Source organism: Somniosus microcephalus, chromosome 8 (genome assembly GCF_052327205.1).
Source record: "Somniosus microcephalus isolate GS21.2 chromosome 8, FLI_Smic_1.0, whole genome shotgun sequence".
NCBI classification, from domain to species: domain Eukaryota; kingdom Metazoa; phylum Chordata; class Chondrichthyes; order Squaliformes; family Somniosidae; genus Somniosus; species Somniosus microcephalus.
In genome coordinates, this window is record NC_140994.1 from 157,389,992 (window position 1) to 157,416,695 (window position 26,704).

A 26,704-nucleotide genomic window follows, 5' to 3' on the forward strand; every position below is an offset into this window, starting at 1 on the left:
ACGCCTGCCACTGCCTACGGCGGAGGAAGCACCAGCAGTGGACCCTGTCGAAATATTTTATTCGGCTATAATTGAACGCCTGCCAGTAACTAACGCGGATATAGAGAAGGAGACCCGAAATGACCCGACACTGTCTCGGGTATATGACTTGATGGTGAAGGGATGGCCAACACATGGCGACTCACTGTTGCCAGCATTCTCATCCAGAAGAGAACAGCTGTCAGTATGCCAGGGGACCTTGATGTGTGGATCCCGAGTGGTAATTCCACCCAAGTTAAGGGAGAGAGTGCTCAATGAGCTTCACGAAGGCCATCTGGGAGGGGTGAAAATGAAAATCCTTGCTAGGGCTTATGTGTGGTGGCCGGGGATCGATCAGCAAATCGAGGACCTGACAAAGAGCTGCTCAGGATGCCAGAAGGTCCAAATTGCACCACCACATGCCCCTCTACACCCATGGGAGTGGCCCTCCTCTCCATGGCAGCGGGTGCATAATGATTTTGCTGGTCCATTCATGGACTCAATGTTTTTAATAGCCGTGGATGCGCACTCGAAATGGCCCGAGGTGATCAAAATGTCCTCCACCACCACGGAGAAAACGATTGCAGTCTATGGACCATATTTGCCAGGAACGGCTTGCCAGAGCAGATTTGCTCTGATAACAGACCACAGTTTGTGTCTGAAGATTTTCGGAAATTTATGAAAAGGAATGGGGTAAGGCATTACACATCCGCCCCGCATCATCCAGCCACAAATGGATTGGCTGAGAGGTTCGTACAAACCTTTAAAAAGGCAGTAAGGGCCATGTGCGATGACGACATTCCACTGCAGCATAAGGTGGACAATTTCCTGTTAGCCTACAGAAATGCGACACATGCAGTCACCAACCGGACCCCGGCCATGATGTTCTTTAACCGAAGGTTGAGATCTCATCTGGATTTGCTCAGACCAAATGTACGAAGAGATGTTGAGAATAAGCAATTCCAGCACATCAATGAGAAGCCGACAAGGAGCTTCAATGTAGGGCAACCAGTCTTGGCCCGCGACTACCGAACAGAGAAATGGCAACCAGGAACGATATGCACACGGCAGGGGCCACTAATGTACACAGTGGATGTTGGGGAGAACATTGTGAGACGCCATGTCGACCAGATCCTAGAGTCACAGGAACGAGTCAACCCCATGTCTCGCGTACCTGGTGATGAACCCGATATACAGGTAGCATCTACCCCAGAAACAGTAGCATCGGAAGCTGATGAACCAACCGACGACAGGGGGCCAGAATCGCCTCCGCACCAAGAGCAAGACACTCAGGAAAGGCGTTATCCAGAAAGGATCAGGAAGCCGCCCCAAAGACTGAATTTATAAATGGACTATTTTCAGTTAATGTTGCATGTTAAAAGTGTTAATTGTTGAATGAATGTTATGGTACTGTTAATCTAAAAGGGGAGGAATTGTAGTGTATGTACCTTTAAGGGGAGAACTACTTTTTACAGCTCCTGTATACTGTAGTACCGGCAGTGACCACACCTGTATATAAACCCTGAGTAGGGATCTGTACTGTTAGTTTTAGAGTAACCCTCATCCAGTAAACACCTGTTGATTGTTCCTCTGCAGTCTCTGTCTATTTCTTGAAGGACACCATACATCAAGATTCACGGATTTAACAGTGACCACTTTGTTGAACACCTCCGTTCAGTCCGTAAGGTTGACCCCGAGCTTCCGGTCGCCTGTCATTTTAATTCACCGCTCCATTCCCACTCAGACCTCACCATCCTTGGCCTCTTGCATTGTTCCACGGAAGCTCAACGTAAACTTAAGGAACATCACCTCATCTTCCGATTAGGCACTTTGCAGCCTTCCGGACTCAATATCGAGTTCAACAATTTCAGATCATAACCTCAGCCCCTATTACATTTTTACTTTTATTTATTTATTTTATTTCCACCCCTTTGTTTTGGGTTTTCCCTCCACCCCCCCCTTTCCTCTTATTTTTTAACATGGCAGCTGTCTCTCATTCTGCTAGTACATTTCACACCTAATCTGAGCTGTCTTTTGTCTCTTTTCTAGTCCTATCACCATCTCGTCTCGTTTTGAATACCTTTTAATGTCTATTCACTTCTTTTGTTCCCTCCCCAGCCCTGCCTTTTGATCTATTTCATTTCCTTTCCAGTTTTGAAAAAGGGTTAGACCCGAAACGTCGACTCCAATTTCTCTCCACAGATGTTGCCTGGCCTGCTGAGTTTTTCCAGCATTTTCTGTTGTTATTTCGGATTTCCAGCATCTGCAGTATTTTGCTTACCACTAAAACAGATTATCTGGTTACTGATCTCATTGCTCTTTGCTGAGCGCAAATTGGCTGCCACGTCTGCCTACATTACAACAGCGACTACACTTCAAAATTACTTAATTGGCTGTGATGTGCTTGTGGAGTCCAGAGAACATGAAAGGTGCTGTATAAATGCAAGTTCTTTCTTGGTAATTGAAACTAGTTTTTTTGCACAAAACTTTGAATTATCCAGAAATACAAATTAGACAATTTAAAAAATATATATAATTTTCTCTCCCAAGTGATTTTTGAATAAGAGTAAGCTGCAATAGTTCCTTCAATTCTCTCTTAAATCTGAATTTTTTCCCCCTAATTACAAAATTAGTATACACCAAACATTATTGTCTGCAGCTACCTAAACAGGACTAATGGGATAAACTTCCTACCTGTGTAGATAATTTTTGAAGGCAAGGAATACTATAATACATAGGCAACTGTACCACCAAGTTAAATAAATCCTGATATCTGTTAAATTTTGCAATACAAGATCGCAAATTGGAAAAGCCATCTGTTCATTATTTTTCTCTCGTAACACCCTCACTCGTGATGAACAGCGCATTGATACACTGAGGTACAACAGGCTTTGTGTTCCAAAGCAGTAATATGGCATTGATAAACTGTTTTAGCTTCTCACACTTGGTTCATAATGTCATCTTAACCTCTTTAATGCACTGCTGCTTTGTAACATACTGCAAACTGTGTTTCCTAGAAATAACATATTCAAAGATTATTTCTCATGAAATTTGCAAGAATAACATTGCAATCATCACAAGTCAAGGATGTGGAACATAACCACCAGCATCATCAAACACCTGCTGCTGGTAGAAAATAAAACCAAAAACAGAAAAAAAAAATGGAAAGTGCATAAAATAAGAGATCAATGATTTTTTTTACATTATTTTTCCCACAAACATACACCATAAACTGGCAAAAAATAAAATACTGCAAATGCTGGAAATCAACAAAAATAGACAGTACTGCAAACACTCAGGCAGGCAGCATCTGTGGAGAATAAAAAAAGCTAATGTTTCAGGTATAACCCTTTGTCTTAACAATAAACTGGCACCCTTCCTTTAAAGCAAAGTTAGGGCCAAAGTTTCTTTATATCTCATCTACTTTGCTAGTTTATTGCAGACAGCAGCCTGAAATCAGCAGTAAACCACACTAAGTAAATCACACAGTGCACAGTACAAGAGATATTGGCCTGCATTTCCTATAGCAACATAATGTCTTCTGTTGGAACCGAAGGTTGTCATGCCTTTTGACTGCACTACCTGGGTGGTTGAAGTGCTAACACCCGTGAAAGCTGGTAAAGCCTTTTCTAACCTTCCTATTCTAGATTTTATCATGGGCTACTCGTGTATTTCCCATATCTCCAAGAGTGTCTATGCTCGTCTTGAGAGCTTTCAGTAACACGGCCAGGAAACAAACAGCAAATCATGTCTCGTAACCATGTAGCTTTTAGCTGCTGGACTTATCCTATGCCTCTATAAAATCTCCAGTATTTAAAAGCAGTAGAGCATCACAGCAGAACGAGCAAATAAACAACAGTCATGTAGTTACATATTTGCAGTAGACATTCTTCCACCTAACTCAAGTGGCCAAAATTACAAAACGACTTCAACTCTAAAAATTAAGCTAACCATTTGTAAATAACTTTGAAATAATTGTTCTGCCTTTCCTTGAATTTCTTACCAAATTGACCAGTTCCTTCATGGATTTTAAATTGCACCAGACTCCAACTCAGACAAAATCAGTCTTTTCTAAGTGTTGCTATAATTTCCTGGATTTTGAATTTCCCCACCACTCAAATTTAAAAAAGGAACTATTAGTCATATACGCAATTAACCAATTATACAGCATTGTTGATGTTTGAATTATTCACCTCTGATAAAACTTGCCACACTATCAAAATATAAGCTTGATACAGGAATTTGAACTGCAGTTAGTTTTTAATTGTTTATGTGCTCTGAATAGATTTAAACGAACAGCTATTAAAATCAAAACTGTATTTAAAAAATACCTCATTTTTGTCAAAAGCAGTTTAACTGGAAATAGTAAACAGGGTGATTTCTACAGCACAGGGAGCCAAAGCGAGCACTGCTGGACTGCTCCTTGCTGCATTCGATTTTAACATTCACAACCAGAAGAGTCAATCAATGTACGCATGTCTTGTTCAAAGCAGTTCGCTTTTAAACCAAATGTTGTTCATAATCCTACTGCACACAATTCCAAACAATGTTTCAAATATGTTCAAAGGTGGGTGGGTCAAAGTTTATAAATCATTTAATAAACATTTGGAGGAACTCAAACATGCAGTATTTGGTTGGTTTTCTAACTTACTAAATTTATAGAAAAAAATTAAATTAAAAACATCAAATTTGTTTAAAATTGAGAAACTGCTTAAAACACAATTGTTCTTTCAAGAACTATTGAAGAACTTACTTATAACTTTATAAAAACTTAAGAAACCACCTATTTTGTAATTTTCTAATACATTAACAGTAATGTAAACATACTTACAAACTTCAGCAGGAATGTGTTCTCACGAAGTGCACCAATACAGCCAGCAAATCCGAGAATGAACATCACTCCACCCACCACAATGAACAACCAGACTGGGTCAAACCCTCCCAGGTCTGTGATAGAAGAGATGTTGGAAAGTACACCCTGAAAAAGAGCATTAAATACCATTATCGTTACTCTAATCATCTTAACTAGCTTTGTATTATGCCACTATTTACCCTGAATTTCTCATTTCAAAAATCAATAAACTCAATTATCCACAAAAGAGCTGATACAGGTTGAGTGTCCAAAATCCAGAGTTCCGGAATCTGGACTCTGGGATGATTGGTGGCAGGGTCGTCCGGAATCCGTAAAATGTTCCGGAATCCGGACACCCTGTCAAACCGCAACCTGGGCCCAGGCATTTCCGGACTCTGAAAGTGTTTCTGATGTCCAAATTCCGGAAACGCCCAAGCCCAGGTTGCGATATTTCCGGACTTCGAACATCAGAAACACGTTCCGAAGTCAAACACATTCCGAAGTCCGGAGAAACATGAAAACCGTCTCGGCCTCGGTCCCGAGGTTGCCGGATTCAGGACGCTCAACCTGTATTAACAATTAAGGCTCACATATGAATATTGGTCACTCGGGTTAGATACCAGTGGGCAACTAGTGGCCACGGAGTCAACAGGCTACATGATAGCCAGAGAGGGTAGGAGATAAAAGTGACGAGAACATTTTTTAAATGCAAGTCCAATGATATTTCTTTATTGTTAATATTACAGTGTATTTGCATCCGCCACAACTCTTCAATTATCTGAAAGTACAACTAGTGGAAATTAAGCCACCATTACAAGTTCACAGATACGGCACAAAAATACATTTTAAATACAGGTACAACACCGGTAATCCGGCACCCTCGGGACCAGGCCGGTGCTGGACCACTGAAAATTCCGAACCACTGAAGGTGTCGAAAGTCACCACAAACACCTGCTGCTGCCCTCCCTGTGCTGCCGCCGACCCTGCCGCCCACGGGCTGCTCGGGCTCTGCCGAGCCATCGGTGATGCTGCGCGGTCCTGACCCGGCGGCGGTCCCGGGACCCATCCCAGGGAAGGAATGTGACAGCAGGACCTTCCTCGTGCCGGACCACTGAAGGTGCCAGACCGTCGGGTGCCGGATTACCGGTGTTGTACCTGTATATCTATTTACTATATATTAAATTCAGCACTTGTGGAAGTTTTTGATGAAACATGTGCCCAAGAACCTTGCCCCTAAGCTGAAATCAGAGTGTCAAAAGGTCACTGGAGAAGGTGGTAGCGGATAACGGTAGTAGCAATAGTAAAATCCTTTTTAGTTATGTTAGCAGTCAGATGACAATAAACAACCGCCATTGAAGGATTCCTCAAGGCAAATTTAGGTGAACTCCCAAGGCATGACAAAAGATCTTAACTGGCTAATTTGTATCAGTCTTCACACCAGACTATGATTAGTTACCATTAAAGAAATGTACAGTTGACACAGAAGTTGTAAATGTCAAAGTGGATGGCAAAGTAATTCTGGAAAGAACATAAGGAATAGGAGGAGTGGGCCATTTGGCCCTTCAAGCCTGCTCTGCCATTCGATAAGATCATGGCTGATCTTCTACCTCCTCCACTTTCCTGAACTATCCCCATATCCCTTGATTCCCTTAATATATAAAAATCTATCGATCTCTGTCTTGAAAATACTCAACGACTGAGCCTCCGCAGCACACTGGGGTAGAGAATTCCAAAGATTCACTACCCTCTGAGTGAAGAAATTTCTCCTCATCTCCATCCTGAATGGCCGACCCCTTATTCTGAGACTGTGACCCCTGGTTCTAAACTCCTGAGCCAGGGGAAACATCCTCCCTGCATCTACCCTGTCAAGCCCTGCAAGAATTTTGCATGTTTCAATGAGATGTACGAAAGGCTGATATTTAAAGATATTTAGTAGATGAGAATCATATGTATAACTTCAAGTGTAGCCATTGACCAAATAATATTACCCATAATTACTCCTGGGTAACTAAAAAAGCTAAGACTTGTTCAAAATGTAGCTGCAGTCAAAAGCAGTTTTGACTAAATTTTGATAACAAACAGCCACAGACTGCAAGTGAAGGTTAAATCATTAAATATCATATTATAATGCTGTATAGAACTTAGAATTCAACAAAACTAATTACAATGATATTTAAAAAATAATTAGTATAAGGACATAAAATGAAAGAAATCATGGAGATAAAGTATTTATCTGGTCTATTAAAGTGAGATAGTCTGGATACCTCAAGACTAGTGAAACAGCGCTGATATGGGCCCTTGGTATAAAGGCCTTGTACCAGGGAAGCTAGAAATAAAAGAGATAAAGTAAATTCCAATGGGGTGAAAAACTATAAACAAGATAACACTGAGCATGGCAAAGTTGGTGGAAAAATACTGGAAAGGCAGGATGCTACCTTAGTCTGAGTGACAATGGTATTTTGACCATTAGAACCAATTATAAAAGGTGATTTTGTTAAAGACCATATATGGACACTGGCCAAATGAACTGTTGATAAGAAAAGGGTTAAAACCTCTAAACTCAAAGAACTACTTCACACAGACGTACTGTGAGGACAAAGGAACAGACTTAAGACAATGGCATCTGTGTCCGAGAGGTTCCAGAGACCAAGGGCTGCGAGCTACTCGTTAAAACTATCGCCTAATATTAAGTATATTACGCTGTATGCTTAATAAATCTTGATCTATTGCTCAAACATACTGGCTGCTGCCTACTGGTGTCTTGTCCAAGAACTCAGAGATCATTAAGATCTTACAGAGATCACACCTCTCATTCTTCTAAATTCCAGAGAATATAGGCCTCCTCATAGGACAATCCCCCCCCCATCCCAGGAATCCCCCCCCCCCCCATCCCAGGAATCAGTCTGGTGAACCTTTGTTGCACTTCGTTGAGAGAGCAAGGTGTCTCAAAGCAGATTGGGCTGCTAGTTCTGACAGCATTCAACCAAGGATGCTCAAAGAAATGGGATCCTTGATTATATATTTAACCACTTGCTAGAGTCAGGAATTGTTCCCATGGACTGGAAGGAGGCTAATGTTGTTTCAAAGAACAGCAAAGGGTCACAAAACGGATAGTAAGAGCTACAAAAAGGGAGTATGAAAAGAAACTTGCAAGGAATATCAAAAATCAATAAAAAGAATTTTTACAATTACATTAGGAAAAACCGAGGGTCGTCAGGAGCAAGTTGGCCCCTTAAAAACTGAAAGAAATGATATTGTCAATGATAATAAGGAAATGGTGGACATGTTGAATAATTACTTTGCGTCAGTATTTACAGTAGAAGAGGATAACAAGCCAGAAATCCCAAGGAAACCAATATTGAATCAGGGACAGGGACTCAATAAAATTAACGTAAGTAAAATAACAGTAATTTAAAAAGATAATGGCACTAAAAAGAGTGACAAATCCCCAGGACCAGATGGCTTCCATCCCAGGGTTTTAAAGGCGCACATTGCAGATGCCCGAACTATAATCTTCCAAAGTTCTCTCGATTCAGGATCTGTTCCCTTAGATTGGAAAATTGCATATGTCACTCCGCTATTTAAGAATGGCGAGAGGGAAACCAGGGAATTATAGACCAGTTAGCCTAACATCTGTTGGCAGGAAATTGCTAGAGTCTATAATTAAGGATAGGTGACTGAACACCTCGAAAATTTTCAGTTGATCAGAGAGCACCTGTATGTATTTGTGAAAGATAGGTCATGCCTGACAAACCTGATTGAATTTTTTGAAGAGATGACTAAAGCAGTAATCAGGGGAATGTCTATGGATGTTATTTATATGGACTTCCAGAAGGCATTTGATAAAGTCTCACATAAGAGACTATTAACTAAGGTAGAAGCCCACGGAATTGAGGGCAAATTATTGACTTGGTTAGAAAATTGGCTGAGAGGCAGGAGACAGAGAGTAGGGATAATGGGTAGGTACTCAAATTGGCAAGATGTGACTAGTGGTATTCCGCAGGGATCTGTGTTGCGGCCTCAACTATTCACAATATTTACTAACGACTTAGATGATGGCATCGAAAGGCATACATCCAAATCTACCAATGACACAAAGATAGGCGGCATTGTAGGCAGTGTAGATGAAAGCATAAAATTACAAAGGGATATCAACAGATTAAGTGAATGAGCAAAACTGTGGCAAATGGATTTCAATGTAAGCAAATGTGAGGTCATCTGTGGACCTAAAAGGATAGAACAGGGTACTTTCTAAATGGTGAAAAGCTAAAAACAGTGGAGGTCCAAAGAGATTTGGGGGTCCAGGTACATAGATCATTAAAATGTCATGAACAGGTACAAAAAAAAAATCAAAAAGCTAATGGAATGCTGGCCTTTATATCTAAAGGACTAGAATACAAGGGGGTAGAAGTTATGTTGCAGCTCCACAAAACCCTGGTTAGAGCACACCTGGAGTATTGTGAGCAGCACTGTGGTTAGAGCACCACACCTTAGGAAGGATATATTGTCCTTGGAGGGAATGCAGCGTAGGTTTACCAGAATGATACCCGGACTCCAAGGGTTAATTTACGAGGCAAGATTACACAAATTAGGGCTGTATTCCCTAGAATTTAGAAGGTTAAGGAGTGATTTGATCGAAGGTTTCAAAATATTAAGGTAGATAGTGAGAAACTATTTCCGCTGGTTGGGTATTCTAAGAGTAGGGGGGCATGGTCTAAAAATTAGAGCCAGACCTTTCAGGAGTGAAATTAGGAAACACTTCTACACACAAAGGGTGGTAGAAGTTTGGAACTCTCTTCTACAAACGGCAATTGATGCTAGATCAATTGTTAATTTTAAATCGGAGATTGATAGCTTTTTGTTAACCAAAGTTATTAAGGGATATGGGCCAAAGGCGGGTATATGGAGTTAGGTCGCAGATCAGCCATGATCTCACTGAATGGCAGAACAGGCTTGAGGGGCTGAATGGCCTAGAAGTCAGAACCAGGAAGCTATAGGCCCATTAGCTTGACTTCAGTTATAGGAAAATTGCTAGAAGGGATCAAGAGATAATCTGTATGACCACCTGGACAGAGAAGGGATTATTAGAGACTCTCAGCATGGCTTTTGAAAAAGGTCATGTCTCACCAACCTGGCTGAGCATTTAAGGAAGTTGCCAGGTTGGTGGATGAAGCGAGCCCTGTTGGCATTGTATGCTTGGATTTTCAAAAACCTTTTGACAACATGCCAAACACAATTGGCTGCTTTATTACATAGGGACCTGAGGGATTGCTGGAAATATCCTGGGCTGGATAAAGAATTGGTTGCATTCTCAAGACAAAAAATTGTTATTAATGGTAGTGGTTCTGCATGAAAACCTGCTACTAATAGAGTCCCGCAGGGATTGATGTTAGGACCGTTACTCCACACAATCTATATTAATAATCTGGATGAAGGCATTAGGGGAACTGTTTGCAAGTTCACAGACAACAAAGATTTATATGCTAGTGTTAGAAGCTTGGATGAGTAAAAAAGACTGCGATCAATTCTAGATGCGATGGGGAAATGTGCCTGTGTCTGGCAGATGACATATAATGTTGATAAATGCCCGTCATGTAAACATCATGGAGGGCACCAAACTAAAGTCTGTTAAGCAGGAAAGAGACTTAAATATTGTACTGCATGAGTCTTTAACGGTTCAGACACAGGAGGGAGCAGGTGGGGAGGGGGGCAGAGGATCATGAATTTAGCACACATTTAGTTTGGGGGGATGCAAAAATCTGTACAAATCTAAAAGACATGTTTGTGTTGAAATGTGGAAATGAGACATATTGGAGATAAACAATCAAAATTGTGACATTCCAATTGCTTCGTGTCAACTGAAGCAAAGTCTGGATTGGCACATGGTTCAAAAAAGTCCAAGTTATTAACTCATTATTAAAGGCCATGGTGTGGAGATGCCAGAGTTGGACTGGGGTGGACAAATGTAAGAAGTCACACAACACCAGGTTATAGACCAACAGCTTTATTTGAAATCACAAGCTTTCGGAGCGCTGCTCCTTCGTCAGGTGAAGTGGAGAAATGCATAAAGACACAGCTTATATAGTCAGAATAATGTCAGATGGTTACAGGTAATCTTTCCAACTGCCATTTATCACACCGCGGCAGAGAGATAATCACAGCAATCAAAGGTGTGAATGGTGTCCAAACAGGTCAGTCAGGAAAACATTACATCAAAGAACAATGAGGTAGGGTCACAAGGGGTCTGGGGTCTGTATGAAAAACAAAAAAAGACAAAAAACATTTTTTTTGCTGGAAATCACAGCAGGTCCGGCCGCATCTGTGTAGGGAGAATGAGCCAATGTCGACTCGAGTCTGGATGACCCTGCGTCAGGTGGTGTTACATGTAGCGTGACATGAACCCAAGATTTCGGTTGAGGCCGTCCTCATGGTTGCGGAATGAGGACGGCCTCAACCGAGATCTTGGGTTCATGTCACGCTACATGCAACCCCACCTGACGCAGGGTCATCCTGACTCGAGTCGACATTGGCTCGTTCTCCTTACACAGATGCGGCCGGACCTGCTGTGATTTCCAGCAAAAAAAAAGTTTTTTGCCTGTTTTTTTGTTTTTCATACAGACCCCAGCATCTGCAATATTTGACCCCTTGTGACCCCACCTCATTGTTCTTTGATGTAATGTTTTCCTGACTGACCTGTTTGGACACCATTCACACCTTTGATTGCTGTGATTATCTCTCTGCCGAGGTGTGATAAATGGCAGTTGGAAAGATTACCTGTAACCATCTGACATTATTCTCTGACTATATAAGCTGTGTCTTTATGCATTTCTCCACTTCACCTGACGAAGGAGCAGCGCTCCGAAAGCTTGTGATTTCAAATAAAGCTGTTAGACTATAACCTGGTGTTGTGTGACTTCTTACATTATTAAAGGGATAGCTGTTTGCTTTAAAATTCTGACCTATGCTTACAAATTAACATTTTCAATATTATGACATTTTTAGTACTCGTCAAGGTACTGTAAAACATGATACTATATGTTGGATCCGTGGTTCAATGTATAAATAATCACACGGATGCTGTACATTAACAAATAACAGGTCTTTACTGGAGGAGGGTAATCTCTAGACTGGGGGTACAGAGGCATGCGCAAAGCTAATATACCGGTGTGGTCACGGCCGGTACTACAGTATACAGGAGCTGTAAAAGTAGTTCTGACTTAAAGGCACATACACTACAATTCCTCCCCTTTTAGATTAATACCCCCGAATATTCAAATAACAATTAACATTTTTACATGTACATTAAATAACAAAAGTCCATTTATAGATTCAGTCTTTGGGGCGGCTTCCTGACCCTTTCGGGATAGCGCCTTTCCAGAGGTTCTTGTTCTTGGTGCAGAGGCGATTCTAACCCGCTTTTCATCGGGTAGTTCATCGGGTTACACTGCTACTGGGTCTGAAGTAGATGCTGCCGGTATGTTGGGTTCATCCCCAGGTACTCGAGACATGGGGTTGACGCGTTCCTGTGACGCTAAGATCTGATCGACGTGGCGTCTCACAATGTTCTCCCCGACATCCACTGTATACATTAATGGCCCCTGCCTTGTACATATCGTTCCGGGGTGCCACTTCTCTGTTCGATAGTCACGGGCCAAGACTGGTTGCCCTACATTGAAGCTCCTTGTCGGCTTCTCGTTGATGTGCTGGAATTGTTTGTCCTCAACATTTCTTCGCACATTTGGTCTGAGCAAGTCCAGACGAGATCTCTACCTTCGGTTAAAGAACATCATGGCCGGGGTCTGGTTGGTAACTGCATGTGTCGCGTTTCGGTAGGCTAATAAGAAATTGTCCATCTTATGCTGTAGTGGAATTTCATCGTCGCACATGGCCTTCATCGCCTTCTTAAAGGTTTGTACGAACCTCCCAGCCAATCCAAACGTGGCTGGATGATACGGGGCGGATGTGTAATGCCTTACCCCATTCCTTTTCATGAATTTTTGGAACTAGTCGGACACAAACTGTGGTCCATTATCAGAGCAAATCTGCTCTGGCAACCCGTTTCTGGAAAATATGGTCCGTAGGACTGCAATCGTTTTCTCTGTAGTGGTTGAAGACATTTTTATCACCTCAGGCCACTTTGAATGAGCATCCACTGCTATTAAGAACATTGAGTCCATGAATGGACCAGCAAAATCAATGTGCACCCGTTGCCATGGAGAGGGGGGCCACTCCCATGGGTGTAGAGCGGCATGTGGTGGTGCATTTTGGACCTTCTGGCATCCTAAGCAGCTCTTAGTTAGGTCTTCGATTTGTTGATCGATTCCCTGCCACCACACATAAGCCCTAGCAAGGCTTTTCATTTTCACTCCCCCCCAGATTACCTTCATGTAGCTCATTTAGCACTCTCTCCCTTAACTTGGGTGGAATCGCCACTCTGGATCCACACATCACTGTCCCCTGGCATACTGACAGCTGTTCTCTTCTGGATGAGAATGCTGGCAACAGTGAGTCGCCATGTGTTGGCCATCCCCTCACCGTCAATTCATATACCCGTGACAGCGTCGGATCATTGCGGGTCTCCTTCTCTATATCCGCGATTGTTACTGGCAATCGTTCAATTATCGACGAATAAAATATCTCGATAGGGTCCACTGCTGGTGCTTCCTCCACAGTAGGCAGTGGCAGGCACGATAGCCCATCAGCGTTCCCATGCTGTTTCGTGCCTTTATATTCTATTTCATTTTGATTCGCCCCTAGAAACAGGGACCATCTTTGCAACCGCTGTGCAGTCATTACTGGCACGCCCTTCTTAGGATTAAAGATGGAGACAAGTGGTTGGTGGTCAGTCAGCAAGGTGAACTTCTGCCCATGCAGATAGTGGTTGAATTTTTTTACTCCCCATACTAGGCTGAGGGCCTCCTTGTCGATCTGGCCTTGTTGCGCTCGGCTGAGGTTAGTGACCGAGACGCAAAGGCTACTGGCCTCTCCAACCAGTCTGGGAATTTGTGCGACAGCACCGCTCCAATACCGTAGGGTGATGCATCACATGCCAAACGAATTGGTAGTGCTGGGTTGAAATGGGCCAACACCTCTTTTGATGTGATCAATTCTTTACACTTCTGGAAAGCTCGTCTACGTTCGTCATCCCACTTCCATGGTACCCCTGTTTGCAGTAGGGTGTTCAGCGGGTGTAATACCGTAGACAAATTTGGCAAGAACTTGTGGTAATAGTTTACCAGCCTGAGGAACGACCTCAGTTGTGACACATTTTCCGGTGCTGGAGCCTTGACTACTGCCTCAATCTTGTCAGGGGACTTATGTAACCCCTCTGCATCGATAACGTGGCCACAATACAAGATCTGATTCTGGAAAAACTCGCACTTGTGGCGATTACCTCGTATCCCATGCTCCTTTAATCTGGTGAGCACCTTCTCCAAGTTGGCGAGGTGATCACCGTCATTTTCGCCCGTGATCAAGATGTCGTCCAAATAACACTGGGTCCCTGGAATCCCTTGCAGGACCTGATCCATCGCCCTTTGCCAGATAGCCGGAGCTGAGGCTACTCCAAACACCAGCCGGTTGTATTGATAGAGACCTTTATGGGTGTTGATCGTAAGGTCATATTTCGAAGCTTCTTCTACCTCCATCTGCAAGTACGCCTGGGCTAGATCAATTTTGGTGAAGCGTTTACCTCCAGATAACGAGGCGAAAATATCCTCAATTCGTGGAAGCGGATATTGTACCGTGTGAAGGACTGGGTTCACTGTCACCTTAAAATCCCCACAGATGCGGACCTTCTTTGGTTCCCCAGGCGTATTACTCAACGACCTCTTCATTACAGGAACGATGGGTGTAGCCCACTCGCTCCAGTCCACTTTGGACAGTACTCCTGAACGTTCCAACCCTTCCAGCTCTGCTTCAACAGCTGGTCTGATCGCATAAGGCACTGGTCTGGCCTTCAGAAACTTTGGGCTTGCATTATCCTCTATTTTAATCGTTGCTGTTATTCCTTTTAGTGTTCCTAGTCCCTCCTGGAACATTTCTTTTGCGTCAGTTAGCATTTTTGACAGTCGTCCAGGTGTGACGTCATCATCCTTTTTGGCCTCAACCTTCAGTGCCTGTATGGAATGCCAATCTAATTGTATCTTCCGGATCCATTCACGTCCTAGCAGTGGTGGTCCTCCATTTGGCAATACATATATCTCCATTTTAGGTGTTTCCTGGCCTTTATATGTCACTTTCACCCTTATTTTTCCTTTGGGGTAGACTTTTTGCCCCGTATACGTCTTCAAGACAATTTCTGTAGCTTTCAAGGGTATGTGTGAAAATAGCCGCTTGTAGTCTCTTTGATTTATGACTGTTAGAGCTGACCCTGTGTCCAATTCCATTTCCACTTGGACTCCGTCTATCTTGAGTGTAACCCAGATCGTCTGGTGATCCTCCATTTCGGTTACATTATGTAGTTTCAGACAACCCAGCTCCTTGCTTCCGGAGTCTGTCACTTTTCTGTTCGTCTGAACCACTGTCCATCACCTGGTGTACCTTTTTGTACTTCTCCTGTGGAGATTTCTTACTGTTGATTTTCTTCCCAGACCTGCAGACTCTTGCTATGTGTCCTGCTTTCCCACAGTGTCTGCACACTTGGTCCTTGAACCAACAATCTTTCTGGTCATGTGTTGTTCTGCCACAGCGATAGCACTTCCCTGTTCCATAGGTCATTTCATTGGTGCCATATTCTTGCGGTCTCCGTTGTATCTCTGCAGCGCCCCTTGCGGCTGCTTCGTGTGATACTGCCATACTGAAAGCTTTGTCCAGCGTAAGGTCCTTTTCTGATGGAACCCAGAAATGGCTTCTTTCACTTTGTAGCCCACACAGAAACTTGTCCCTTAACGTGTCTGCTAGTCCCGCTCCAAACTGGCAGTATTTCGATAGCTTGCGCAGTTCCGTTAGGTACTCAGCATTGCTTTCGTCTTTGTATTGGTTCCTTTTATGGAACTTAAATCTTTCTGCTATCAGCAGCGGTGTGGGGTTTAAGTGGTCCTGTAGGATTTCTACTATGCTTTCAAAATTCTTGTTTACCGGCTTCTCTGGGGTTATTAGATTTCGCATTAACCCATAAGTTTTTGCACCCATGGAATTTAACAGAACCAGTGCTTTATTAGCATCTGGCACTTCATTCGCCCTGCAGTACACCTCAATACGTTCCACATATGTCGCCCAATCGTCGACTTCATTGTCGAACGTAGAGATACTGCCACTCTTCGGCATCCTTGGTTGTGCGTTAACTATCACCAATGGCACCTCCCGCGCTTCTCCTTCTTCTCCGCTGGCACAAAATGGCATCTCCTGCGCTTTCCTTCCTTCCCGCGCTCGCCCTTCTTCTCTGCTGCGGCTTCTCAAAATGGCGTCTCCCGCGCTCTTCCTTCTTCTCCGTGGCTCAATGGCGCCTCCCCTTTCTTCGCCCCGCGGACCCTGATCAGCCCGTGATCCCTGGCTGTGCTCCGCGCGTTCTTCTCTTGATATTTGTCGACGCTGCTCAGTCTAGAACCCGGCTGTTTCTTACCCTCTCTCTCCGGTTTGCAGTATTTTTCCTCGACGCCGCTCGGTGTTCAACGCCCGGCTGCGCCCTGCGCTCTTCACCCTCTTTCTTACCCCGTCAACCCTGCTCGGCTCTCTCTCTGCCGTCGGTCGGCTCCAGCCGCCGCTGCTCGGGAAGGGTCTGCTCTGGACCTGTCGTCGGTCTCTTACTGCTCGTTGTGGCTGGGGAACCAAGCCCGGCTCTCCACAGCCTCCCCAGCGAAGTTGGATCTCTGCCTGACTGCTGGGCGGTTGCTCGTGGTCGACGCCCGTGTCCCTGGCCTCGACTATTTTTTTTTTAATGTTGCAGGTAGATTCAAATCGACACTCGTCGCCACTGTTAGATCCGTGGTTCAGGGGATAAATAATCACATGGATGCTGTACATTAACAAATAACAGGTCTTTACTGGAGGAGGGTAATCTCTAGACTGGGGTACAGAGGCATGCGCACAGCTTATATACCGGTGTGGTCACTGCCGGCACTACAGTATACAGAAGCTGTAAAAAGTAGTTCTGACTTAAAGGCACATACACTACACTATACTATTCTTTGCTTTCTTTCAAAAATGACCTCATAGGGGACACAATGTTTTAATAAATGATTCTGTGCAGCATAGATTCTATATCCTGATTAATTCTTGCTTTTTACAGTACTCAAGTGAAAATGCTTAAGTAACAGGAACTGAATCCAAATGACAGTATATGGACTTCAACAAATGATGTTTTCACCTTCATCTTTGACTAACTCTTACAACAGATCATGCACTTTGTTTTCTAGAGAATACACACACACGTTATATACATCAGCGTCAAGTGAGTCATGTACAAAGGCCATGCTTATTCAAAATACCTTCTCAGCCCATGCCCAGAGGCCTATTCCTAGAAAAGCCGCTCCCAGCAACTGCAAAACAAAACAGGATACAACAACACATTAGGTATGTATATGAACATCTGCTGTATATACGAATAATAACAAACAATCTGAGTGTTATCAGTTCTGAGCAACGGTGCCCAGCCTTTGGAGCAGTCGCTGGGTACATATAGCAAAACCAGTGAGTTACAGGATTTCACAATACTCCAATTATAGAGCATGTTATTCTTTGTACTTAAGATCTCTACACTTTCAATTTTTAGCAATGTAGCTAAAAAAAAAACTACCCTCACACCCAATGTTCCCTTTAAGCTGCGCGGCTACGCACTGCACCTCCCGCACAGCCGGCTTGTCAGCTTTTCAAGGGGAAAAACTGCAAATGCGTGGTATTTTGAATTGGCCGCATAGCCCTTTAAAGGGACCGCGCACCCAAAAATAAATTGCGGGAACATTGTGTAGACCACCTCCCCACCCCCCTCCCCCCCCCGTTCCACGTTTCCTTTAAATATTAGCCTGGAATTTGCGCTCGCTATCATCACCGTGTAAAACTGACAGCAACTTCTGGCGTCCACACATGCGCAGTTAAACACGGAAATCCGGAAGTCGCCGTCAGTGAAACCCTGCTCCTCCACAGGGTGCGCTGCTACATAAGAAATAGGAGCAGGAATAGGCCACTTGGCCCCTTGAGCCTGCTCCGCCATTCAGTAAGATCATGGCTGATCTTGGGCTCAAAGCCACTTCCCCCGCCCACTCCCCATAACCCTTCACTCCCTTATCTTGCAAAAATCCGTCTATATCCACCTTAAACGTATTTAATGACCCAGCCTCCACAGCTCTCTGGGGCAGAGAATTCCACAGATTTACGATCCTCAGAGAAGAAATTCCTCATCTCAGTTCTAAAAGGGCGACCTTTTATTCTAAAACTATGCCCCCGAGTTCTAGATTTCCCCACGAGGAGAAACATCCTCTCTGCATCTACCTTGTCGAGCCCCCTCAGTATCTTATATGTTTCAATAAGATCACCTCTCATTCTTCTAAATTCCAATGAGTATAGGCCCAGCCTGCTCAACCTTTCCTCATAAGTCAACCTCCTCATCTCTGGAATTAACCTAGTGAATCATCTCTGAACTGTCTCTAATGCAAGTATATCCTTCCTTAAATAAGGAGACCAAAATTGTACGCAGTACTCAAGGTGTGGTCTCACCAATACCCTGTACCGTTGTAGCAGGACTTCCCAGCTTTTATACTCCAACATACCATTTGCCTTTTTGATTACTTGTCTTCGCAGATGCAATCAACAGAGAATGTGATTTGATGCGAAATTCAACTTTTTATGCACTATTCTTGCTGTAAAAACCATTGAAAATGTTAAGTCTAGCTGAATGAGATGTAACTGAGTTTTTAAATGACATACTAAGTCATAAATACTGAACAACCTCTCTGGCCCTGAAAAACTAATTGTAATTTTGTGGAGTGTCATTCCCTCCATTCCATGATAGATCCCCTATAGATGGCGCAAGATTGAAAGTCACATCACAATAGGGGAAATCGATGCTCTAGAGCCTGCTAAGTCTTTGTAGGTAGCTTTATTCGAGGTCAGCGGCGAGGGCCGTCCCTTCACCGTGGACCACAAAATCCGGGCCAATGCATTATCATTGTCAGATAAAAGCCAGCATTCATGAACTGGAAATGCCACTTCCCAGCTTCTGGTAAAAACCTGCCCTTTCTCTTCAGTCAACCTCGTGCTCTGCTATATTTTTCCATCAGTCAATGAAGTGCATCATTGGTTTTCCCAGTCAATTGTTTGCAAAGGAAATCAGGCTGCCCAAACATGCAAGGGTTCGAAATTGAATTTTCAGAATCCATTGAGAATTGGAGTGGATCTTTGGCTGCTACATTTGCCTACATTAAAACAGCGACTTCATTTCAGAAGAACTTCACTGGCTGTGACAGGCTTTGGGACATCCTGAGGACACAAACGGCACTATGTAAATGCAAGTTCTTTCTTTCTATCCCTTGAGGATGGAACCTTGAAGTATGGGTAACAAAAAAAAAACTAAAGAATATGAACCAGTCTGGGACAAGTAGTGAGTGAATGACAAAATACATTGCAAATACTTTACCTACAACCCACCCCCCCCCCCCACCCAATACCAATGGCACACTATGTCTCGCCTAAAATGACAGAAAAAGGATAGATAAAAATAAAAATGACAGATACAAAAGGAAGAGGAGATAGAGTGAATATGACAGGAACAGGCAAGAGAGACACTCTGTTGACTCACTGTAAGCAGCGCCAAAACTAACACATCAAAAGTCTTGGATATAGTTTGCCCTCCCTGTGAATGTTACATTCATCATTCACTGAACAACATATCTTTAAAAAAAAAATTGCTACTTGATTGTCATGCGGACAGCAGCAGATTATCAGCTCAGCTTGTCAATACAATTTGATCAGATATGTATTATATCATGTGATTTAATCAAATGTGAGATTGCAATTTATTTTACTTGTACTTGGAAATATCATATCTATATAAAATGCTTTTATCTTAAATATAAAACGTTACAAAAAAATATCAACAGTAAGTTGCCAAAACAAAGACCATTTACTAAGCATGCAGGGCCCAAGCATGCCTGGTTTTTGTCTTACAGTCTCAATATTTTGACAAGAAGGTAGTAAGGATCTCCAGAATAAAACCATTTGCTTTCTATTAGGTGAAGAGTTAACAGCAGCAATTGTACTAGTGTTATCAGTACACAGCATTTATCCAAGTTTAAAGTGAGTATTGTAACAATAATTTGTATTTATATAACGCCTTTAACGTAGTAAAACGTCCCAAGGCGCTTCACAGGAGTATTAGAAGACAAAAAATTTTACACCAAGCCACCAGTTTTCTAACCAATCAGCAGGGGTGACTCATTTGGCTGTAAACAAACAAACAGTATAAAATGACCAGTCCTAGTGCGAGCAAGCACCGAGTGCGAGTCATCAAAGAGTGCTCTGAGTTTGGGTAAGTGTGAGTTAGGGTAAGTGGGGTGTTAGGTGCTCTTTTCAAACTTTAACTCTGTGGGTTGTAGTTAATAAGGCCTTTCTGGTGCAGAGTGACTGTTGGTAAACCATTTAACTGGTGTAACTAGAGGGATTGATTTAATTTAAATTCAATTAATTAAAGGGGTTACTAGCATCTAAAATCGAGCAGAGGGTGTCCATAACTAATAATAAAAAATTTAATTAATTACATAGAATGGAGCAGGTGATGTGTTATTGTTGCGAGATGTGGGAGCCGGTGAACCCCATTGAGGCTCACGGTGATTACGTCTGTGACAAGTGTCTGCTGCTACAGGAACTCCAGCTCCGTGTTGATGAGCTGGAGTCTGAGCTTCAGACACTGCGACACATCAGGGAGGGGGAGAAGTACCTGGACTCTGTGTATCAGGAGGTGGTCACACCTGTGAAGTTAATTAATTCAGATGTAGCCCATGGTCAGGGACAGGACGGTGTGACTACGAGTGAGGCAGGTACGGGGATCCAGGAGGTAGAGCTGGAGGAGCCGCAGCCCTTGTTCTTGTCCAACAGGTTCGAGGTTCTTACTCCCTGTGGGGACAGGAGCAGGGACTGCAGGGAGGATGAGCAACCTGGCCACAGCAACGTGGAACGGGGGGCCATTCAAGAGGGGGGAGTAAATAGAAATGTTGTAGTGGTAGGGAATAGAATTATTAGGGGGATAGATAGAGTTCTCTGCAGTCGAGAGCGACAGTCCCGAAGGCTGTGTTGCCTACCTGGTGCCAGGGTTAAGGACATCTCCCCTGGGCTGGAAAGAAACTTGCAGTGGGAGGGGGTGGATCCAGTTGTCGTGGTCCATGTTGGTACAAATGAAGTAGATAGGACTAGGAAGCCGGTTCTGTTAAAGGAGTATGAGCAGCTAGGGGTCAAATTAAAAAACAGAACCTCAAGGGTAATAATCTCTGATTACCTGAGCCACGAGTGAATTTGGCTAGGACAAATAAAATTAGAGAGTTAAATGCGTGGCTCAAAGACTGGTGTGGGAGAAATGGGTTTTGCTTCCTGGGACACTTGCACCAGTACTGGGGCAGGAGGGAGCTGTTCCGTTGGGACGGGCTTCACTTGGCCAGTGCTGGGACTAGAGTCCTGGCGGATCATATAACTAGGGCTGTAGAGAGGGCTTTAAACTAACTAGTGGGGGGGGAGGTTCCTAGAGAGCAAATAATAAAAATGACAACAGAGAAGGTCATAGACTTAGGTAGCAGTGGGGAAATTAAAAACCAGAGCGTGTCAGGAAGGGGCAGAAGGTATGGAGTAAAAGGTAAAGTAATAAAAAGGGCAAAAGCAGGAACTAAGTGTCACAAAACATCTTTGAAAGTTCTCTATCTGAATGCACGTAGCATTCGTAACAAAATAGACGAGTTAATGGCACAAATAACTACATATGGGTATAATAATAATAATTCAACTTTATTGTCATTGCACAAGTACATGAACAACGAAATGTGATCTTGCAAGCTCCCATGACTGGGAGAAGCAAAGCCGCTGCGTCGGTGCGCGCCGTCATTCCATTTCCACCATTCCTCCTGTCCGACAATCTTCAGCCCAACACCCGGGCCTGCTCACCAGCCGCTCCTCCTTCCATGACCTTCTCACCAACCGCCCCTCCTCGGGGCTCCTTCCGTGACCTCCTGCACCTGGCCTTCCCTGATGGTCACCCCTCCAGGTACTAACCAGGCCTGGCTCTGCTTAGCTTCCAAGCCTTGCCAGTGACTATGATCTTGTGGCCATTACAGAAACATGGCTGCAGGGTGACAATGCCTGGGAATTAAACATACCAGGTTATTTAACGATCAGGAAGGGCAGGCAGGAGGGAAGGGGAGGTGGGGTGGCTATGTCAATAAAGGAAGGAATCACTGTAATACAGAGAAATGATATTGGGTCAAAAGATCAGGATAATGAAACAGTTTGGGTGGAGGTAAGGAATAATAAGGGGAAAAAAACACGAGTGGGCGTAGTCTATAGGCCTCCGAACAGTTGCAACTCTGTTGGACGGAGTATCAATCAGGAAATAGTTGAGGCTTGTAATAAGGGAACATCTATAATTATGGGGGATTTTAACTATCATATTAATTGGACAAATCAAATTGGGCAGGGCTGCCTTGAGGATGAGTTCATTGAGTGTATTAGGGATGGGTTTCTTGAGCAGTATGTAACTGAACCGACCAGGGGGCAAGCAACCTTAGATCTGGTCCTGTGTAACGAGACAGGATTAATTAAAAATGTCCTAGTAAAGGATCCCCTTGGAATGAGTGACCATAACATGGTTGAATTCCATATTCAATTAGAGGGTGAGAAGGTTGGATCTCAAACAAGCATGCTAAGCTTGAATAAAGGAGACTATGAAGGTATGAGAGCGGAGTTGAGTAGAGTGGATTGGGAAAATAGATTAAAGGGTAAGACGATACATGATCAGTGGTGTACATTTAAGGAGTTATTTTACAACTTCCAAAAAAAATATTTTCCACTGAGAAGAAAAGGATGTAAAAGAAAAGACAGCCATCCGTGGCTAAGTAAAGAAATTAAGGATTGTATTCGACTAAAAACAAGGGAATATAAGGTAGCCAAATCTAGTGGGAGGATAGAGGATTGGGGAAACTTTAAAAGGCAGCAAAAAATAACAAAAAGATTGATTAAGAAAGGGAAGATAGATTATGAAAGTAAATTAGCAAAAAATATAAAAACAGATAGTAAGAGTTTTTATAGTTATATAAAAAGAAAAAGGGTGGCTAAAGTAAATGTTGGTCCCTTAGAGGATGAGACCGGGAAATTAATGGTGGGAAATATGGAGATGGCAAAAACACAATGAATATTTTGTATCAGTCTTTACAGTAGAGGACACTAAGAATATCCCAACACTGGACAAACAGGGGGCTATAGGGGGGGGGGGAGGAGCTAAACACGATCAAAATCACTAAGGAAGTGGTACTCGGTAAAATAATGGGACTCAAGGCGGATAAATCACCTGGACCTGATGGCTTACATCCTAGGGTCTTGAGGGAAGTGGCGGTAGGGATTGTGGATGCATTGGTAATTTTCCAAAACACCCTGGACTCAGCAAAGGTCCCGGCAGACTGGAAAACTGCTAATGTAACACCCTTATTTAAAAAGGGCAGTAGACAGAAGGCTGGAAACTATAGACCGGTTAGCCTAACATCTGTGGTAGGTAAAACTTTGGAGTCCATTATTAAGGAGACAGTAACAGGACATTTGGATAATCATAATTTAATAGGACAAAGTCAGCATGGTTTTATGAAGGGGAAGTCATATTTGACAAATTTGCTGGCGCTCTTTGAGGAAGTAACATATAGGGTGGATAAAGGGGAACCAGTGGACGTAGTGTATTTAGACTTCCAAAAGGCATTTGACAAGGTGCCACACAAGATTATTGCTTAAGATAGAAAATCACGGGATTGGGGGTAATATTCTGGCATGGATAGAGGATTGGCTATCTAACAGAAGGCAGAGAGTTGGGATAAATGGTTCATTCTCAGACTGGCAATCAGTAACTAGTGGTGTTCCGCAGGGGTCAGTGCTGGGTCCCCAACTCTTTACAATCTATATTAACGATTTGGAGGAGGGGACCGAGTGTAACATATCAAAGTTTGCAGATGATACTAAGATGGGAGGGAAAGTAGTGAGTGAGGAGGACATAAAAAACCTGCAAGGGGACATAGACAGGCTAAGTAAGTGGGCAGAGATTTGGCAGATGGAATACAATACTGGAAAGTGTGAGGTTATGCACGTTGGCAGGAAAAATCGTAGAGCAAGTTATTATCTTAATGGCAAGAAACTGGAAAGTACTGAAGTACAAAGGGATCTGGGGGTCCTGGTGCACGAAACTCAAAAGGTTAGTATGCAGGTGCAGCAAGTGATTAAGAAGGCCAATGGAATGTTGGCTTTCATTGCCAGGGGGATAGAATATAAAAATAGGGAGGTATTGCTTCAGTTGTACAAGGTATTGGTGAGACCGCACCTGGAATACTGCATACAGTTTTGGTGTCCATACTTAAGAAAAGACATACTTGCTCTCGAGTCAGTACAAAGAAGGTTCACTCGGTTAACCCCGGGGATGAGGGAATGGACATATGAGGAGAGGTTGAGTAGATTGGGACTCTACTCATTGGAGTTCAGAAGAATGAGAGGCGATCTTATTGAAACATAAAATTGTGAAGGGGTTGGATCGGGCGGATGCGGGGAGGATGTTCCCGATGATGGGTGAAACTAGAACTAGGGGGCATAGTCTTAGAATAAGGGGCTGCTCTTTCAAAACTGAGATGAGGAGGAACTACTTCACTCAGAGGGTGGTAGGTCCATGGAATATGCTGCCCCAAAAAGCTGTAGAAGCTACATCATTACATAAATTTTAAACAGAAATAGACAGTTTCCTAGAAGTAAAGGGAATTAAGGGTTACGGGGAGCAGGCAGGAATTTGGACATAAGTTTAGGTTCGGATCGGACATGGCCCTGTGGGTAGCGGAGCAGGCCCAGGGGCCGTGTAGCATGATCCTGCTCCTATTTCGTGTGTCTAATTCTGTTAGATTCAGGAGATGGTTCTGTGATAGTAGATTGGCGGTTAGGATCAGATCAGCCATGATCTTATTGAATGGCGGAGCAGGCTCGAGGGGCCGATTGGCCTACTCCTGCTCCTATTTCTTATGTTCTTATGTTCTTATGTTCATAAGGAGACATTAGGGCAGCAGCGTTGGATGACCAAGAGTGCACTGGAATAGTCAAGTCTTGAGGTAACAAAGGCATGGATCAGGGTTTCAGCAGCAGGTGAGCTGAGGCAAAGTCGGAGACAGGCAATGTTATGGAGGTGGAAATAGGCGGTCTTAGTTATGCTATGGATATGCGGTTGGAAGCTCATTTCAGGGTGAAATATGACACCAAGGTTGCAAACAGTGTGGTTCAGCCTCACAGATGTTAGGGAGAGGGTTGGAGTCAATGGCTAGGGAATGGAGTTTGTGGCGGGGACCGAAAACAATGGCTTCGGTCTTCCCAATATTAAATTTTCCATTCCCATTTCAAACAGAAAATTTATGACAAGTATAGGCAGCACTTTTAATATACTTCAAAACATGTGTTTGGGAGATGAAGTTAGCTGGTATTACTTTACATAATTGCATTCTCCTTGAATTACAACAAAATTGCATTTATATTGAACATTTTTGTTTCACTTTTACAGTAAATACATGTATTGTGCAATATTTTGGCATGAGTTTTAGAAAGTAATGGTTCTTCCCTGGGATATATGCCAATAGAAAAAAACAACTTGCCCCAACTAAGTAATACCTGTCCTAAATGTTTCATACACAAAACAACACTCTTAGCTAAAGCATCACAATATTGTGTAATGGATGCCAAGGTACTGAAAATACCTGTTCCAAATTTTTGTATAAAAAAAGCTTGTACACATGTCCCAAAGCATTTTACAACCAATAGATTACTTCTGAAGTGCAGTCACTGTAACATCAGCCTTGGCTCACTGGTAACATACTAATCTCCCAGGCAGAAGGTTGTAGGTTCCACCCCTACTCCAGAGACTTAAGCGCATAATCTAGGCTGACACTACGGTCATAAGCGCCGACTTTTGGATAAGATGTTGGTCCCAACTGCCCTCTAAGGAGGATATAAAAGATCCCAGGACAGTATTCGAAAAAGAGCAGAGTTCTTCCTGGCTGACATTTATCCCTCAACCAACACACACCACCAGAACAGTTTAATTGGTCATTTACCCCATTACTCATAGGACTTTGCTGTGCACAATTTTGGCTGCCATGTTTCGCTACATTACAACAGTGACTACACTTCAAAAGCATTTAATTGGCTGTTTAGCATTTTGGGACGTCCTGAGCTGGCAAAAAGCACTATATGAATGCAAATTATTTCTGTCTTTCACTTGTATGCTTTGAGTCATAAAAAAATATTTTACAAACTAGATCTTCTGTAGCAAGTCATTGGTAGTCTGCGAGACATGAACCAGGAAGTTGAGGAGTTGAGTGAGAAAAGGGGGCGAGAGCAGAAGCATTCTGGGGTCAAATTTGATAGTGGAAGCCAGAGAAAATGAAACAGCAGTCCTGGTCTTTCATACAACATAGTAGAAGACCACATGCAGCACCACCTATCTGCATCATGTAGTCCTCAACATTTACATAAGCTACCTGCGTGTTAAACACCAATAGTAGCATGCTACAGACAGATCTAAGCAGTCCCAGCAATGAATCAGAGCAAAGCTCTGCAGCCCTACCACATCCAGTAGAGAACGGTGGTGGACAATCAGCAGACTAACTGGAGAAGACTCTGCGAACATGCCCA

The 26,704-nt window shown here is 43.2% G+C and overlaps 1 protein-coding gene across 2 annotated transcripts in view; it reads right to left on the minus strand.

The window, feature by feature from the left end:
* The window catches only part of tspan17 (tetraspanin 17), a 106,294-nt gene that overhangs the window by 55,474 nt on the left and 24,116 nt on the right, over nucleotides 1–26,704 (minus strand). For both annotated transcript variants that reach the window (XM_085995261.1, XM_085995260.1), the window contains exons 2-3: nucleotides 17,299–17,349; nucleotides 4,850–4,996 (exon numbers count right to left, since the gene is read on the minus strand). In XM_085995261.1, coding sequence (XP_085851387.1) covers nucleotides 4,850–4,996; nucleotides 17,299–17,349 — 198 coding nt within the window. The remainder of the gene's footprint in view (nucleotides 1–4,849; nucleotides 4,997–17,298; nucleotides 17,350–26,704) is intronic.